Here is a 19,478-nt window from a genome sequence, read left to right as displayed (position 1 = left end):
CTTTGAATGGTCTCTTACAGTATGTGTTAACTACTTATGCTAAACAATCTGTTACATCTTGTATTTAGCTGTGATGCTCTGAGGGCCTGTCTACACTTGAAATATTACAGCAATATAGCTGCGGTTGCATCACTGAAGTGCTTCAGCATAGACATTACCTATACTGACAGATTGGCGTAGGTAATTCATCTCCCTGGGAGGCGGTAGCAAGGTCAATGGAAGAATTCTTCCATCAACCTAGTACTGTCTACACCGGAGGTCGGCTACACTGCTCAAGACATGTGGATTTTTCATATCCCTAAAGGATATATCTGGGTCAGCCTAACTTTTTAGTGTGGACCAGACCCCAGGCCCTTTCCCAGATCTGAGGAGGAGTTCCGTTTAGCTGAAAAGCTTGTCTTTTTCACCAACAGAAGTTGGTCAAATAAGAGATATTATCTTACTGACCTGGTCTCTTTCTAATATCCCAGGACCAACATGTCTTCAACAACACTTCAACGTGGAAACTCAGTTTGCTGAGCTGTCATACAAGATTGAACTCATTTTATGTGAATGATGTAGTGTAAGATTAACTTGCTGCAAACATGTATGTAACGTGACCTCTGCACATTTAGGTTTTCTGAATACTGCAGTGAATCCAGATCAGTTGCAGGTTTCACTGGCTTATTAAGTAATTTAAAACAAATAGCTGGCTTCTTCAGTCTTTCAGGGAAAGGTAGTGTAGGGGTAATTCTGTCCTTGATGTGATGCTCTTTGGGCTGTACATCGAAGAAGTTTATAAGAGCATCTGTCTGTCTGCTTTTTCCGAATATTTTATGCACAGCTATTTCTATCAATATTGTGTGTGTTGTGGGAGAAGGAAAAGAGATCTTATCATACAAGTAACATTTTGTATTATCAGCTTTCATATAAGCTGTATCTCTGTTTCAGTGTTAAAATCAGATTTAATGAGTAATAGAGAAATTAAGTATAGATGTCTTCAGTTGCTACTTAAAATGAGAGAGACTGTGTGTGAGGCAGAAACCTAGATAGTTTCAGACTTATGTGCTGCACAGGAGAAGGTTCTTGCATGGAGGGCAATTGTAAGGAAAGGGCAGAGGGGAAGGTTGTTGCTAGATGACTTGAGGAAGGAGGTTGGAGTAAATCCATGGATGAGTTAAAAACCTTTTGAACTGGATGCTAAATGTACTGATATGTTCCTTATTGTCATCCTCCTTCAGGCATACACAATTGTTTTTCTGTGAATAAATGTGGAAATGAATACTTGAGTATATATAAATTTAAAATATCTGTCTGTTGCTTCTGGTAACTCAGCAGGAGAAAACAAAGGCAAAAGTTAACCAATAGTAGTACATACTAATGACGAACTATGAATCTTGTTTAGAGACTGAACAAGATCTCCTGAGAGATACTTCATTTGATTGTGTATTGAAAACTATTATTGTTCCATACATGATAGTGTTAACTATATTCCTTACTTTCCTTGGGGTGCAATACAAAATAGAGTACTATTTGCTTTATAATGGTGCTGTGGTAAATGCTAAGTCTATCACAAAAACAAAATATGCATACGCTTATTTAGAAAATTATGAAGCCTTTGTAGAAATAGACGTTGGTTTTCTCTAAGTATCTGGTTTGATTCTTATACTTAAATACAGACAGTAAATTTTCCTTTCCCCCCCTCCTCTTCGCAATATCCAGGCTACTTCCAATTTTGTCAATGCTTTATGCATTCCGGTAGTGTAGTGATAATGTGTGCTGCTGATGTCACTGCTTGCCTTATCAGGATTTTTGCTCTTTGTTTCACAGGGAGCTGTGATTGGTATAGACGATGAGGACGACAGTACCTTCACAATAACTGTTGATCAGAAAACCTTCCATTTCCAGGGTGAGCTGAAAGATGAGGTTCTTTCTTCTTGCAATAGATGTGACTGCTGCTGTCTATCTTCCTGTTTTGGTGTTCGATGGCTGATTTTAAGTGTTTGGCAACTGAACTGCATGAATGAGCACCCTGGGAACATTCTGGATCCAGAGGTGCTGCAGGTTAGGCAGGGATTTATATCTGCAGTGAATACATATGTGCTAGAAAAGACTGTATCTTTGGCAGGATTTGGTGATTAAAAATTTAAAGGATAAATCAGTCATAATGGGCTTCTGCTGAAGGGTAGTGTTGGCAAAACATTGCCAATCTTCATTGTCAGGATATATGATTAAGCCTTTCTGCATGAACTGTCACAAGACCAGTGTGAAGGTTGCAATTTGTGTTCATTTGGATTTGAAACGCAGTTTTGAGGAGACTAGAGGCAACATTTGGCTTAAAGATGGATCTTTGCTTCAAGATCTGCAAGTTTGCATTAATTTCATCTGCATTTCTGTGTCTTATCTGCCAATCACCATTTCTCTGCTCTTATCCTTTTGATCATATTTACTAACTCCAGTGCCATCTGCCACTGCTATGTTTCGTCATTGCATGCTATGGTTCGCTGGTAGAAAGGGTAAGGTACTGTATAATTGTTCTTGTTGCGTTTGCCACAGAATCCTTACATATCTTTAACCACAGCATTGGTAAATGTTGTCCTGACATTTTGTTTTAAAGTACCTTTTTTCTCCCTTCGTACAGTTAAGATCATGTAGTTGTCTCCTAGGTTAAACCTGTAATTAACATGTATTTGTCCTTCTCTCGGTACTCTCCCACCTCCATTACTTCTCTGAAATGTAGAGTGAGGGAAGAATTTTATTTATAACTGTCTTATATGGAGTTGGAAAGTGTAAGTAAATATTTCAGGGCTGTGTATGTGATGGTCAGCATTTACATTTGTATAAAATTGGACTATATTTATAACCTTCATTGTGCTGTATAGATTTACAAATTAATATTTCAAAATCAGCATGCATTTTGAATTGCTCAGGTCAAATACGGGCAGTATTTGAGAATGTGTGTTTGTATAATATCTAATGATAAACATTAGTCATGCACCATGTTTTTCATTGGCATATGTATCTCCTATGCTACAGTGCCTCTTAAATGATATGGCTGTACTCTAGCTTCACTGCATTAAGCTTCATAAACCCTCCTTTTATAAAGCTCTGCTGACAGCAACACTTAACTCTTCTGTTCTCAAGGATAGCTGATAAAACACAAAGGTAAGCTAATTTCTAATGTAGACAACTGAATACAAAACACTGGCATTCTTCAATGCTACAAAGCTAAATATTTATAAATATTTCTGTACGAGAGCTTGATGCAGGTAAAGGGTGAAACCTGGAATTCTCTTTTCAGTTTCCAGGGAAATACCTCTTATGCAGTTTCATCTTGTTGTAGTTCCTCATCTGCTGTATTGTTTCCCTATGGAAGGGGACCGAAACATCTCGAGAGAAGACAGTCATTGGATAAAAATATTATTCTTGCTTATAATAAAGTGTATTTGGTAGGATACTTAAACAATTCGTCCATAAGTACTAATTCTGTCATTCATATTCACAGATATCCATGCTTTAGAACTTTAAGATGTTAAAAAATACATGTACATTTGAATCTGGTATTTTGCTTGTTTGATTTCTAATTTAGGATCTATGTCCAATGCAGCAGTTTCTCTATTAGAACAGCTTTTTAAAAGTGCTTACATTAATTCGCTGAAGACTGTAATTTGGCCTATAGCCAGCAAATTGTGCTAATGTTAGGAAAAAATATCAGTGTACACCACTGACTCAGTATTTTCAGTTTCCAGTAAAAATTGAAATGCTGTGAGGTTACAATGTAAAACACACCTAGTCTTGTGTAAGGTTTTTTTCTTTTTTAAAAACCTATATATTTTTAAAATGTATAATATCCTATATAACATAAATTGTGTAATGTGTGCAAATATTTGTGTGTGTGTATATACACACACACACACAGAGACAATGCCTGGAATATTATGGCATAAAGGTTTTTTGGGAATGAATTTGGTATGAGTACATCACTCTGGAGTGGTGAAGTCATGACTGAGTTATGCAGATTTTTCTAAATGAGTTTTGATAAAACCCTTTAGTACAATCAGATTTTATTATAGATTGTATATATGTAATACGTGAACACATTGCTCAGCAAGAATTTATTATGTAAGATGCACACTATCAGTATTTGTAGTGAGCTTTTAAATAAAAACTCCACATGCTACAGAAGAGCTACTCTAGGAACGTCTTGTATTTTCTATATATATAAAAAAATAATTAGGGGCAATCTTTTTATTCTTCCACCTATAAAGACAATACAGCTATGTGCCCAAATTCCCTTCTTAATTCAACTCCAGGTAAAGAAGAAGAGAAAATAGTAAATTTAAAACATATGCAAAAAGTCTAAAACATTTTCTAAAACGAAAATTTTCACGATTTTAAAATCCAGTAATTTGGGGTCCCATTGGAAATCTCTCATTATCAATGGGACAGTTTTATTATATTTTTTTTTGTGTTTTTTTTTGTCTGTCTTCCCTTCCGTGTGTCCCCCCCCCCGCCCTTTCTGGCCCTGAATTAAAAGCACCCTCAGTCTAAAGGTCTGTTAGGTGTAGAAAAACTATCAGTGGCCCAGGGCTGTTTTTCCCATCCTATGCTTTAGGTGCAGGTTTTCTAATGAGTTATATGAGTTACATTTGGGGGAAGGAGGATGAAACTCTTCTTTTTTTTCTTTTTTGTTTTGTGTTGTTGTTTTCCTCCTGGGCAGGCTGACTTTGTTTGTAATATGGTATCTGTTTGAAGTTCTGCCTGTATTTTGGAAAGTTAAAATATCTAGAGAGAGAGGTGAAAGAGTAGAAGGCAGGTGAGACAGTCAAAGATGCACGATAAATTGAAGAGCCCTGTGATCAATTTGTCATGTGGATGTTGCCTTCTTGTGTTGCATGTGTTTTGGACCAGATTTTCAAAAGTGCTAAGCATCCAGGAACTCCGATTGAAACCAAAGGGAAGTGTTGGGACATTTTTTGAATCCTGGTAGTGGTTAGCTGGGCACTGGCTCCTGCTAAGACTCCCAACCTGGCTTCTTCTGACAGCCAGAGATCTTTTCCACAGCACTCCTTAGTGACTATCTGAATACTGGAAACTGGTCAGCTACATAAAATCATAAAGCACTCTAGGATTAGCCAGTTTCGGGCCTGGTTCTGGGCCACCCAAAAAGCAAGTGGCCTTTGTGTCTGATGGAAAGGGCACTTGAAAGCTTTGTAAATCATGGTCTGTCAATATTTTCCTCTTCAGCACTGGGACTAGAGGGAGGAACAATAAATTCTGTGATGACTCCATCCCAACCTCCAACAGCAGACCATACTGAAAGTCATCCTAGTGTCTTTGTTTGTTCTTTCCAGCAGCTCAGGGCTCCACACATGTAACCATCCTCAGAACAAATTTGTTGGGTTTTGCCCCATAGATCACTATGCAACTTATCCAATATAAGAATGGTTGCCTACTGTACCTTGCATGACCTCAGTAATTTATACCAAGTGATACAAGGTCCGATAACTTAATACCTAGATAGATGTCCCAAGTAAACTGATTTAAATATAAAACCTTCAGCCAGTCAGAAATAACCAATCATTCAATTACAGAACAGTGATGTAAAAGTTTATCTGTCTTCTGATTCAGTTAAGCTTGGAGCATCCTTATTCTTTAATGGAAGGAAAATGCAAGCTTTCAATAATCATTTGATAAGCAGCTGTCATGACTGCATCAACATCAGTCAGGCCAAAGAGCAGTAAGTAATGTTTTTTGATCACTTGATATAAAAGAATGTCAGTGGAATAAATTTTTGACATAGGATAAATTTATTTTCAGTTAGATTTGACTTTGTCAAGGCCCTTAGTTAACAGTAGACTTCCGCTTTCCTATGCCAAAGTTCTGCTCCTTTCTTCTTTTTCTTAGTGTTATAGCAAATTCCATCTGTTTACTTTGAGGTGGAAACTAGATGGGAAAAGACTTAAGTCATCTAGTTCATCCCTTCTCTGCTTGAATGAGGCTAGTATGACCTGTTCTAGGGCCTTAACCAAAGCCCATTGAAGTAAAGAGGAAGACTCCCATTTACTTCCATGAGCTTTGGATCAGGCCCAGGTTTGGTCAGGATATCTGAAAGTCTTAAGCATCAGGACAGCCTTCACTACTCTTTTGGAGACTGGTCCGTAGCCTAGTACATCTCACTCTCAGGAAGCTTTTCCCTGATACCCTAAATGATCCCTTTTAGTAATGTCATCCTGTTGCTCCTAGTTGTACCACAGTAACTTCTCCCTGTTCTAAAGTCTGCTGTACACTAGAAAATTAAGTTGTCTTAACTGCGTCGCTCGGGTGTGAAAAATCCACACCTCTGAGTGGTGTAGGTAAGCCAACCTAACCCCTAGTGTAGACAGCACTAGGTTGACAGAAGAATTCTTCCATTGACTTAGCTACCGCCTCATGAGGAAGTGGATTACCCACACTGATGAGAGGACCCTTCTTGTCAGCGCAGCTAGTGTCTACACTTAAGCGCTAGAGTAGTGCAGCTGTGGCAGTGCAGCTTCGTCTCGGTAACATTTCAAGGGTAGACAAGCCCTAAGCGTTCAGACCCTTGAAATACTTTGTTTTTTTCCTCTGCCGACCACACATTTAGCTCATCACTTAGCCAAGCTACATATATTTAAGTTTTTGTTTTTTTTTTTTTTCATTTGGGAAGTCAGTCCTTCATCCCCTTACATTGCTTTGTTCAGTTTAATGCTCTCTAGAATGTTAGTGTTTGGAAACAAATCTAATGAACAGAACAGAGTGTTCCAGGTGCAGTCTTGCCTCCTTGATATGTGACTTGAGGTCTGTTGCAACTTGAAATTGCATTGTGGATGGTGGTGGTGGTGGTTTTATTTTGGTGGGTTTACGTAAAGAAATATGAATTCTGGACTTTCTTAACTTGGAAAAAATACCATCAAGTTGACACACTGTCAGTTCCATCTCAAAATGTATTGTTTGAGAATGGATCTAAGGGGGCATCATCGTGTCACAGCAGGTATTTGCCATCCATGTTTCACTGCTGCTTTGTAAATAAAGTGGTGAGAGATTAGAGAGGGTCCTGTACATTGATGTGAGCTGGACTTGCAGTAGCTCTTGCTCTCTGGCAGCTAGCCATGGAGAAGAGCAGGGCTTAACCTCTTCTCCCACCCCTTTCTCAACATAGTGTCACAGTGTTGCCATGAGAAGGAAGCATAAATGCACCGGTGCCCCTCTTCTGCATCTGTAGGTGCACTGTGAGATGGGAAAGCAGATTACTGCCTCCCTAGCCCCTCAGTTCCTTTTCTGGCTGCCTGCAGTCACAGACAGGAAGGTAAAGGGAGTGATTGGCCAGGCACAGAGTTCTAGTGCATAGGGGAAGAGTACTTATTTAGTATGAGGTGTGGCAATGAGCTCTAATAAACATTTGTGCTGGTGGGGATTTGCAGTCTCAGTTTATGGGAAGAGCAGGCAGCACCAGCAATTGGTGGATGGGGTACGTGTAGCCACTGTTAATGTGGGTGCCTGAAACCCCAGCAAGTAAGGGCAGGGTGGAAGGGTGGGCTCAGAACCTTGGAAGGTTGAGTGTCTGAGAGCTTCTGATTGGGAGGAGAGGCCAGTCCTTGCAAATGGAGGGAGAGGATCCTTGAAGGACCAGCAAGAAGCTTGGGTAGTGGAAGAGGCAACCCCAGCAGCCTGGTTCAGGAGAGATGGTCAGCAAAAGCCCAGCAAACCAAGAGGGAACTGAGGGGAGATTTTTCTGGCCTAAGCACATTCTGTCCAGATGTCATTGGGGCTGCTCTGGATTCTACCACTAGAGCATACTTGCCTATGGACAGATTTGCCACAATATCCGGTTTCGTCTCTACAATAGAGCAAAACCCACAAACCAAAGAAGGGCTATATGGCAGCCTACACATTGGTCACACCATATGCTCTCAGTATCTTCAAGCCTGGGTGAGGACAGTCTACATCTCCAACGATCAATCAGTCCAAATGGATGTCTATACTTCAGAGGGTCCTCCACACTTCCAATTGGTGAAAAGCTCCCCAAAAGGTCTGTGTGGAAGTGCCATTCTTGCAACTTCCTTTGCAAAGAGCATCACCTCGGATGCATCCCTACAAAGCTAGAGCACATGCTATTCACGATTTCACAGCTCAGGGTAAACGGTCCCTACATCAATGTATTAGAGCTTAAGGTGACTTGTTATGCTTGCCGTCACTTCCTACCCCACCATGTCAGGGGCCACTCAGTCAGAATAATGGTAGGCAACAGAGCAACAATGTATTCTGTTATATCTGCAAGGCCACCACCTGGTCTCCACTGCACACCTTTTCCCAATGCCATGCTCTCGTACCTGTTTCCAGAGCCAAGACAGCTTTGAGTGAAGTTCTATAGTGTGTACTGAATCTGCTGCTTCCATGCTCTCTTCCATAATCAGAGTATTGCTCTGCAATCTCCTGAAGTGGAGCACCCACAGGGATAACTCAAAGAACGAGAGATTTCTTACCTTGTACAGTGACTGGAATTCAAGATGTTTTGTTCCTATGGGTACTCCACTATCTATCCTCCTTCTCTTCTGCCTCAGTCTTTCTGTCCGGATTTCATGGTTAAGAAGGAACTGGAGCATCAGTGGGTCCACTCTCCCCTATATACTCTCACATCAGAGCACAAGAATGTGTAGGGTGCGGACCTATGGACACTGCTGATGAAAATCTGATCCAGAGCACACTGGTACATGCACATCTTAAAATGGAGCACCCATATTGACAAAAATCTCAAATTCCAATTACTGTACAAGGTAAACAACCTCTCTTTCTGTGAATTCAGTCTAGAAATTCAGCCAAGATGTTCACAAGGCTTATTTTGGTGTCGGAGACATCTATCTATTTGAAGCTTTCTCCTAGATATTTTGACTGTTTCCCTGCTGTGGTTTTTAATGGCAAAGGTCTAATGTAGACAGGGCTATATAAGGTTATGCTAATTACACTATAATACTGGTAGAGATGGTTTTTCTGGGTGAAAAGATTTTGTTTACAGGCTTTTATAACTTCTAAATATCTTTTTGGATGAATGTCTAACAGTGGCAAAATATTTTGGTAAATAGGAAGACGGAAGACTGAGACAACACCAAATTACTGATTTGGTGTTCTGAGGAGTATAGGTAGGCATTCTCTGTGGGTTAGGTCTTCTTACTAGTTAGGTCTGTCACTTATTCTCTAGAATGTCTTGTGTCTCTGCTGGTCAGCCTCTACACTTCAATATATACTGAGGCCAGTCAGCCTATCTCTTGCATAGAAGATTCCCTAGATGGAGAGTCAGTCGTTTTATCAGTAGCTTTTAGGGCTGACGAGTAATCACAGTTAACTCTTGCGATTAACTAAAAATATTAATTGTGATTAAACAATTAATTGCAATTTTGATTGCACTATTAAAAAATAGAATACCAATTGAAATTTATTAAATATTTTGAATGTTTTTCTACATATTAATATATATTGTATTCTGTGTTGTAATTGAAATTAAAATGTCTATTTATTTTTATTACAAATATTTGCACTATAAAAGTGATAAACAAAAGAAATAGTACTTTTCAGTTCACCTCATACAAGTACTGTAGTGCAGTCTTTGTCCTGAAAGTGCAATTTACAAATATAGGTTTTTTTGTTGTTACAAAACTGCACTCAAAAACAAAACAATGTAAAACTTCAGAGCCTACAAATCCACTCAGTCCTACTTCTTGTTCAGCCAATCACTAAGACAAACAAGTTTGTTTACATTTACAGGAGATAATGCTGCCCTCTTCTTTACAATGTCACCAGAAAGTGAGAACAGGCATTTGCATGACACCTTTGGATGCCATCAAGCCTTTGCTAGGAAAAGTAATCTGGTGTGCAATGCTTTCACATTCCACATACATGTTGTATAAACATACATAATCTCTTTTCACTGACAAAGTAGACGAAGTACTAGAATGCTATGGTGAATCTGAAGACGAAACTACTGAATCATTCTGCAGTATGGAAAAGGATACTGGTTGAGAGCATTCATATACCAAAATAAATGTGCCTCCTTCTTTATCTTCCTTTTTATCATCTATTTAACTTCATCAAACAAGAAACCCACTTCTCTTTTTGGTATTCCCTTCTTGTGTCTGACACGACCCTTGTTATGCCTGCATTTCTTAATGACTGGCTGAATCGGTGCTTCTGAGACAATTTTAGGTGTTCCTTAGATTTGATCTTTCCAGTGATACTGTTGCACTATGAACAGCACAGTAGAACTAAATTAAAAAGGGAAGGAGGCAGCTTTGCATCTGGAAGTACCCAACCCTGTTAACTTGTTTTTATGGTGCTCAGCCTGATCTGCAATGCTGAAATCCTTACCCCACTGTTCCTGATGTTGATGAATATTGTGTAGTGCATGCTACAAAACTTCTTAAAATAACAAGATGTCAGAATTGTATACTTTAAATCTTGTTAGTTTCCCTCTTAAAAACAAAAGGTGCATGATAAACCTAGCCTGATTGCCAGAAAGATTGGTCAGAAGTTATAATTTTCCACTTTGTATGTAGTACAGGTTTTCCCCTAAATTTTTCTTCTGAGTGTTTTGGGTAATCCTTTTTGAATGTTTCCATAGATTGTGCTTCAATGACCTCTTGGCTGTTGTTCCATTCTATAATTGCTCTTACTGTTAGGAAGCTTTTCCTTGCATTTAATCTCTTAACAGCCATTTTGATTAGATTTAATTTAACCTTTCTGCTTGTTCTTCCTGAGAATTGCATGCTAGTGAAGCTTCTGAGCTTTTTTTAGAGGTTGGTACTGAGAAATGGATGGCTGAGTCACTATTGGCTAGAGAGTGTTCTGTATTCTGGTCTCTTCCTTGGCAATAGGTAACTGTTCATAAGGCTGCTGATTGGCAGTAGATACTAAAACCACCAGCATATAATCTTCACATTGCAGTCATTCCAGGATCTACTGGTAGAGGAGACTTAGTCTATTTTAGTACCAAGAGTGTTTATGTGATTCCTGAATTGCAGCTGCAGTTCATATGAAGCTGAGTGACCTTGACCAACAGTCTAATCATAGGTGGTTTTTCATGCTGTAAGCATATCATCTATCTTTGTGACAGGGTACAGGGTCACTACTGAGTCACTAGTACACACAAAGAGACACGGTCTTTCCTTTCCCCTCTACTGAACACCCATGGAAAAGGGAAAGACACATGAAATGCTGCTGGAGGGAGAGGAGAAGGAGCATGTATGTAGGGAGGGCTTTGAAGGCTGGGTTGATGCCTGGGCTTGCGGAAGTTTGTTCATTCTTTGGACTATATTGTTTGGTTTGTATTTATAAAGATTCCTTGATGCTAAATAGACTTTACTGTCTGTGGCTGTTAAGTTTCTGCCCAGTCATCTCAATTTCTTTCTGTTTTACAAAACCTTAGCTTTGTGTATGAGTCCTATAGGAGGTAGTTAGCAAATCTTAACACATTACCTTGAGCACTCTAATCCTGCTTCAGTGTAAATTTGGAGGCTATATGAGACACCGCAATAGAAAGATGAATCAATAAACAACCCTAGCTGTACACTTTACTCTAAAGTGATCACAGAAACACAACGTGGGCAGAGGGTCCTGGTATGCCATGAACTACTTAGTCGTGTGGCATTGACTACACTTCATTTTAACTGTCCAAGAAATGAGTAATCTTTTTTTCAGGGAGGAGGTCTGATAGCCACCACTTGGTTTTTGTATTTGTATTTGAAGATTATCATTTAGTACACAAGGATTTGAAAAGCTCCATAGACACTTGAAATATTGGTAAGAATGAGAGGAATTAACCAAGTTGAATATATTTCACTGATGCTGATAATTCATTGGTGTTTGTAGCATTGTTGTAGCCATGTTGGTCTGAGCATATTAGAGAGATGTGGTGAGTGAGGCAGTATATTTTAATGGACCAACTTCTGTTAGTTAAAGAAAAGCTTTGACCTGAAGAAGAGCTCTATAGGCTCGAAAGCTTCTCTTTCACCAAGAGAAGTTGGTCCAATAAAAGATATTAGCTTACCCACCTTGTCTCTTGAATTCACTAGTGGTTTGTTTAAAAAGTATAAACTATGTGAAACTTCCCTGCTCTGCCAGACAATCTGATCTCATTCTTGGGGTGGGATCAGAGACATTTCTTATGAAAAATATAATTAAGCTATATGCTGCTGTCAAAATGAAGGATATAATATTTTGTAACTAGGCTTATGCCATCTGACTTCAAAGTATACTGTTTTTCGTAACAGATCTTGTTAGTCGGATATATGGAACAGTGATTTGTGTGTTGCATTAAACTAAATCTGTTTTGCAACCATAATATTTCAAAATATTATAGCCTTCATTTTGACAGTAGCATATAGTTTAATTATATTTAGTTTGGAGGTCGTGGAGGCTGCCAGTGCTGTCTTTTTAGTTCTGTTGCATTATAAACCTGTGCCCAGCAGCTTCTGCATATTAACACTTATTATATCAGACCCAATTAGTGTGCTTGTGTCTGATACCATGGTAGTACTGTATGACAGCACTTTCTGGCTAATGTCATGGTAACATATCCTTAGTGTGCTATGTGGAATGCTATGGGTGGGGGAGAGAGAGAGACTACAGCTCGTAACATAGTGGTGCTGGCTGGTGTTCCCAGTGATTTCTTTGTGCCATTCAATATGATAGGGTAGTCCTCACCTTTCATCTGTCTGTGCCGTCAGGGAAGAGGAGGGAAAGATTCAATTTAACTAAAATAAGAGACCAACTGTGACCCTTGTTGCCTGCAGGGGCCACACTGAGATTGCTTAATTAGGGCAAACTGCAAAGAATGGGACAGACTATCGCCCAAACTGGTGCTTATTCTGATTTGGTTCACCAAGCCAGCAACAAAACAGCTTCTACTATACCTTACTGGTTTCCCAGAGGCCAAAAACACAGCTCCCTTAAAACAATCTGCCTGGGGCTCCCACTCAGACAGCCACTCAAATATGATGAGGATTACTGAAGATCTTGTTGATGATATATAAAGTTCTACCAATCCCAAGGGATGGGATACATTAGCCACCAGGTCAATGAATATTTCAGATCTTAACTAAATAGATGCTTACAGCCAATTCTTCTTAATTAAACTAAGATTTATTTAAAAAGAGAGAGTATTGTGGTTAAAAGATCATTATTCATATATATATGTATAAAGTTCTTAGTTTCACATTAGCGATGGTGAGCTGCTGAGTTGCAAAAAGCTCTTTCAGAATCAATTCCCTAGGTTATAATCCAATAGGCAAGTCCATATGCAGAATCTGTATAAATTCTTCCATGAGAAGTAGCAGGGTAATCCAGACTGGCACTGGAGACCTCAGTCTTGTGACTCCAGCTTCCACCGACCAAGTTTAAGCAGATCTGAGAACAGAATCAGGGGCTTAGAGTTCTTTTATAGATCTATGGCAAAACATTGATAGTCTTTTGACAGCAGGCATTCCTTGGGTGAAGAGCATTGTGGCTTGGAAGTAAAACCTCTGTTTCCTATATATACACAGATAATAGTTGCATTCATCAGAATAAGGTAATTATCCATTAATTAGTTCATAGACAGTTTACTACAAACTTCAATGATGATATTGCATCCAAGTTTCATCTAAATGTTAATATTCCCTTTTGATCTCTGAATCAATAGCAGATAGTAACAGATGGGAACCAACTGGTTACATAATATCTGAAAATACAGTTAGTATCTTCCAATTCTCTAAAAATACCAGTTTGCATTTCAAAGCTGTAGTCTATCTAACATGACTTTGTTAGATATTTATAAGGAATGGGCCTAATTACCATTTATATACTTTTAAAATATGTTTTTAAAGGTTGAATTTGGGTCATTTAGTTGCTAGTTGTTCTACCCTTTCTGGCTCAGTGTCATGTCTACTCCCTTCAAATGGTATGAACTCTGTGCCCTATATTAGTGGTTAGCATGCAGAAGTACTCAGATGGTTTGGAATGTAGCCCCTTCCTGAGAACTGGAATTGTTTTCAGACAGTCCATAATACAAGCCGCAGGCTGGCTACTGTGCATGCACAGCATACCCTGGCATTAGCATGATGTAGATGTTTTACAAGATTATTTAATTATTAAATGATTTTTATTTGGGTGTTGAAATTTTCCATGCTTTTGTTTCTGATCAAAAACTCCTCACATGCTCCGCGCCCTCCCCCCCAAAAAAAAGAAGGAAGAGAGAGGGGAGACATTTGAGGAAGAAACTTTCGGGGGAGGGGGATGATGCTAGAATTGGGGGAAGGAAATGTACTCCTTTCATTCACCTAATTTTTTTCATTCTGCTTACCCGATGCTGATGGTCAGCCTACCCAAACCACTAAAACACATGGTAAACAAAGCAGACAGACAGCTATAGCAATGAACTACAAGCTGACCCATACAATTATCATAGTAGTCCTATGAGCCTTAGCAAACTGTGTTCTGATCTTTCTGGTAGCCTGCTGAAGTTACCTTCTTTTAATTCCTTTTTTGGTAGCTGAAATAACCTTTGAGCACTTAATTTCAGAATTTGACATGCAAGCACCTCTGTCTAGATATTTATGTGCTCCCATCACCATATAGTGTAATAGTTCTTGAGAACTTTTTAGAAGTCATTGATACTCAGGTTGGAAATGATCTATTTGGACATCCAATTCACTCTGCTACTGTCTGCAGAAGTTGTCTTTATTGTACATTTTCAGTGTTCTCTCTAAATTAATTCAGAAGAAATCCGGTGACAGAGCTTCAGTTATCTACTCAAATATATTAGTATTTTTGTTTTGTATCTGATGATCAAACCCAAGTAGAGAATGACTAGGATTGCCTTTGAAGAACAGAAACAAAATAACGTTAGAACCTTTTTCAGGATACCTATTGCTGTTCATACAGATGTATTGAAAGTGTGTGCCTGAGTTGTTGTGGCCCCAGTTCTGTAAGCTTTAGCTTATTAAGCAAATGTATAATTATAGTGTGTCTAAAACACCTAAGAATTTCAATTAAAAAAAAAAACTAGAAAGCTACAGCTTTTGAAACATTCAAATACTGTACTGCTGTATTCTGAACACCCTCTCTTTTCACTTAACCGGACTCCTTAAAGGGTGACTGTGGGTGAAGAGGCAAGAACTTAACCAATCTATTGTTGATGGAATAATACATTGTCTAGTCCTTTTTGGCTTTTTTTTAAGGCATCTAGAGCCCTACTAGCCTGCCCTCCCTATACAGTAAAGTTTGTATTTATTGTGCTTTCCAGAGCGTTGTATAGAGATCAAAAAAGTTCATCCACCCTACTTAAACATTATTCCTGTAGGAATTTTATTTACCTGCTATTGTTGCAAGTAACACCTAATATTACTGTGTAAACATTGTGTACTTTACGTATTCTACAATATTTTATAGTTCGTTTTCCCTGTGTAGGTCCACAACGAAGTAACAGAGGAGAGAAACTTTTTAAAAATAGGAAAATGTGATTAATACCACACAGGTTGATAGGGAGTAGAGAGGCAGGTGAAGTAATTAGCCAGTTTTTAAACCAAAATTGAACGTCACATTTCTATTTAACACTGAATCCATTATTGTTGCTTTTGCCCTGCAACTTTCAACTTATCATTGTGCTAGACACTATACAAACTCTGATTTAAAAAGACAACATGCTGTATATTTATTTCTCAATTATGCTTTTTCCTGCACTTTGATTAGGGGTGTGTTGTGTATTGATTAGTATAATAGCTGTTTCAGTAACAATACAGCATGCAAATCTCTATACTGATTGGTTGAGGGCCTCAGAATTCCCTGTCCATATAATTGCAAGAAACAAGGCATCCACATTCTGATATCTCAGACCCATCTTGTCTCCTCTCTAAACTTTGATGTTAAATAAAATTTATATTTGACAAAGGAAGCACTCCTTTATAAGTTTGTATGGAATAGGATGAATAAACCTTCCTCCCCAACATCTTCCACTACTCCTCCTTACAATTCTTGTGATTTTTAGATGGGATTGGAGGATAGAAAGTTTGAAGCAGCCATGTTGTGGGCATGTGGATACAGAGGTCAGAGGGATATAAACAATGAGAGGACGGGTGGAGATCGAGAATGCATTTCAGTATACTCCTTGAGTTGAGTAATAAGTGTACCATACATGATCAAACTTTAAAAACTAACATTTTTGTATAATTAGTCCACTTTGATTGTTCCCTTGTAAACAGGAAACTCCCTCAAGTATTCTTACACAACATATGCACTATTTGTGTTATTGGATGAGGAACTAGAAACAACTGGGAGTAGTTATTGGCATGAAGTCAGTGTTCCTTCCTCTTTGTCTCCCTCAAATTCACTATGCCTTCAGTTGCTATCACTTTTTTTTTTCTTGGCCCAGTTTCTAATGCCCTTGTCACTTCCTGTACCATTGCCGCAGTATTCCACCACAGCAAAGAACTTCTTAGTGTATGCACATAGCACCTCAGGTGGCACATGACCAGGATTCATCATGGAATTTGGTCCACTGTTTGGATCATTAGCTTGCTTGGGTACTGATGAGGAGAGTGATGTCAACACTGATCCATGCCCGCCAGCAAAAAACTCTTTCAGGCTAGCAAAGTACAGTGAAGCTTTTGTACTAGAAAAAAAGTGTGTTAGAAAGTGGGTAAAGAAAAGGGTAGTGATAACCCTCGGTCAGTTTCGGGATCTCTTTCCTGCCCGCAAAGCCCTGCCATATTTTGCATATCATATCGCCTCTCCTCGATCACCAGCGTCTGCGAGATGACCCATCTTCACCTGACACTAGTTTCTGCTTCTCAGTGAAAATTGTATAGCTATGTGATACAGGAATAGGTGGACCATCTTGTGCATATTCTTACTAGTGTATGAGTCCTGGTTCTATAGAAGAAAAATTTTACACAGGATTGTCCTTAATAAATATAACTGCTTTATTTTAAAATTGAAAGATATTGAAAAAGAGATCAGGCTCTCTTTATTTGTCTAAGTTATGATACATCTATAATGAAGAAAAATTAGAGTAATTTATTACAGGTTGGAACCTCTGGTTACTCAGAAAAATTTGAAAAATATATTCTGTAAAGATACAAGTCTGCTGATGTCATAGATTTTCTGTTTCTACATTTTTTATTGTAATGTATTTCACATGAAAAAAACCTCCTTCTTTTCTTGAGATAATTGGCTCCTGTGCTTACTTCTCACCAGGCACTGTATTGCTTTGTGATATCATGTATAGCTGCTGTGGAAATGACGAGGATGTATCATTTTAACTAATTCCATTTAATGGGAGATGTTCATGGGAGCTGATGCACTCAAACGCTAAAGATCCTGTTCTCATGTAAATAATCTTTAATAAAAGGCATACGTTTACCTTGTTCCCTAGAAAATGGCAGAGCAGGGGAATTGTTTTAAATAGTATTTGTCAAAGGCTCTAGAAGATTAGACCTTTAAAAATTCATCACATGCTACTGATTTGACAGGCATAGGTAAGTTCACCTTCTGATCAAGAAACATGTTATGCAAGAATATAGTTAGATTTTAAAATATCTTGATCATAGTAGAAAACATGTCTGAAATAACAGCTGTTAAAACGTGCAATGGCAGTTTTTCAAAGTCTCCCCATTTAACTCTCCATAAATAGCACCAATGTTGACATGGCATATGCTAATCTGAATCTGGAGTGATTTTTTTTTTTTTTTTAACAGCTAAACTATAAACCCTGAAGAACTGAGATTTTAGGAAAGCCTGGCGTATTCTCTATAGCTAGTACAATGTAATTTATAGAAGCGAGAAGCTAAGCATCTGATTAAACAAAAGTGTGTACACGTTCTTCATTGAGGCCTTGTCTACATGAGAAACTTAAACTCATTTAAATAAAGTTGTGATTTTTAAACCATCTTAAACTCATGTAAAAAGCTGTGTGGATACTCTAAAACTAAATCAAAATGTCAATTAATCAGTTTAACATAAACCAAAGTAAGCCACTCCTAAATTGAAATCAGAGCCCACTTGCTGTTGAATTCTCTTCTAGATAACCATTTTAGGTAGTGTGGTTTAATTTAAAAGTTTTAGTCTGGACACACAACATGGTTTTCAGTCTAAAAGCCTTGGAAAAAATGTCATATTTTAAGAAAACCTTGAATATTTTTTGCAGCTCGAGATGCTGATGAGAGAGAGAAGTGGATTCATGCTTTAGAGGAAACAATTCTCCGTCATACTCTTCAGCTTCAGGTAAGTTAACCTTCACTCGTGATCCTAAAGCTTTTTTATTTTCAGAATAACTAAATAAACTTACTGACCCAATTTCTGATATCAGATATTCCAGAGTAGTTTGTAAACAGCTGATTATCTGATGGTACAAGAATATAATACATAGGTACCAGGGCTGATATATCACTGAGTTTACTGCTTGTATCCAGCTAAATTTAGGCAAGGCAAGGTCTCCTGATTTGTTAGATTGTATCTTGAGTAGTTTATTGTATTAGTGTGATTTGTTGTTTATCTTCCTCTGAAATAACAATTATCTTTTGGTTTTGAAAGAGGTAGGATGGTTTTAAAATGAAGGTATTAGACTGGGTCTTGGGGAAATCTAGGCTCAATTGCTGGCTTTGTGTGTGACCTTAAGCACGCTGCTTAATCTTTGCCTCCATTCTTTATCTGTACAATGGGGCTAATGCTTCATTTCTGTTTCACTTTGTCGTGTCTACTAAGATAGTAAGTTCTTTGGGCAGGGACTCTCTCTCACTATATTTGTACTGTGCCTAGCACAACGGCACCCAGATCCCTTATTAGGCCTCCTAAAGTGCATGTAAAACTTAATACAAATACAAAATATTTTAAAGTATTTTTAGACTGGGCCCCTCGAATGTAGTGTATACATCAGTGATTAGAGTGCCATTGTGCTAGGTACTAAGGACTTACTAAAAAATCTTAAATCTCAAGGGAGGAGGAGAAAATATTAAGATGCGAGAGAGGGAAGGTGCTGTGCAAATAGAAGTAGATACAGTCTCCATCTGCAAGTGTTTATAGTCCAAGAAAATTAGAGAGGTATGTGGCAGGGCAGTGAAACACGAACAATATATATATTCAATCTCTATCAAAAGATAGATTTTTCTCCCCCCCCCTTACCAAATTTAACCATCATTTTGTTGGCAGACTTGTGTCAGAAATAGTGGCTATTGAGATCTGACTATGATTAAACTACACTCCTATTGTAAGTGCTCTTCAAATGAAAAAAATTATATAGATAAGTAAATTAAGCTAATAAAAATTAGTGATAAATCATTATATCAAACATTCTAACAAGAAAGATTGATATATATTTGACTGTCAGGAAACAAGGAGCAATGTAATATTTCCATCCCTCTCCCCCATCTTAGTGCAAGTATTGAAAGTGATATCTGTTTGGACCCTGTGGTCTGTTGTCAGCAGTCATCTTCTCACAAACCTTCTTTCCAATTTAA

General features: G+C 38.2%; 1 protein-coding gene across 3 annotated transcripts in view; it reads left to right on the top strand.

The window, feature by feature from the left end:
- Positions 1-19,478, top strand: part of OSBPL9 (oxysterol binding protein like 9) — a 132,140-nt gene that overhangs the window by 17,403 nt on the left and 95,259 nt on the right. For all 3 annotated transcript variants that reach the window (XM_030571922.1, XM_030571924.1, XM_030571920.1), the window contains exons 3-4: positions 1,810-1,888; positions 18,170-18,246. In XM_030571922.1, the coding sequence (XP_030427782.1) occupies positions 1,810-1,888; positions 18,170-18,246 (156 nt within the window). The remainder of the gene's footprint in view (positions 1-1,809; positions 1,889-18,169; positions 18,247-19,478) is intronic.

The sequence above is a fragment of the Gopherus evgoodei genome, chromosome 8 (assembly GCF_007399415.2).
Source record: "Gopherus evgoodei ecotype Sinaloan lineage chromosome 8, rGopEvg1_v1.p, whole genome shotgun sequence".
Classification (NCBI taxonomy): Eukaryota; Metazoa; Chordata; order Testudines; family Testudinidae; genus Gopherus; species Gopherus evgoodei.
Note: the sequence above shows the minus strand (reverse complement) of the source record. Positions and strands in the feature narration are given on the sequence as shown.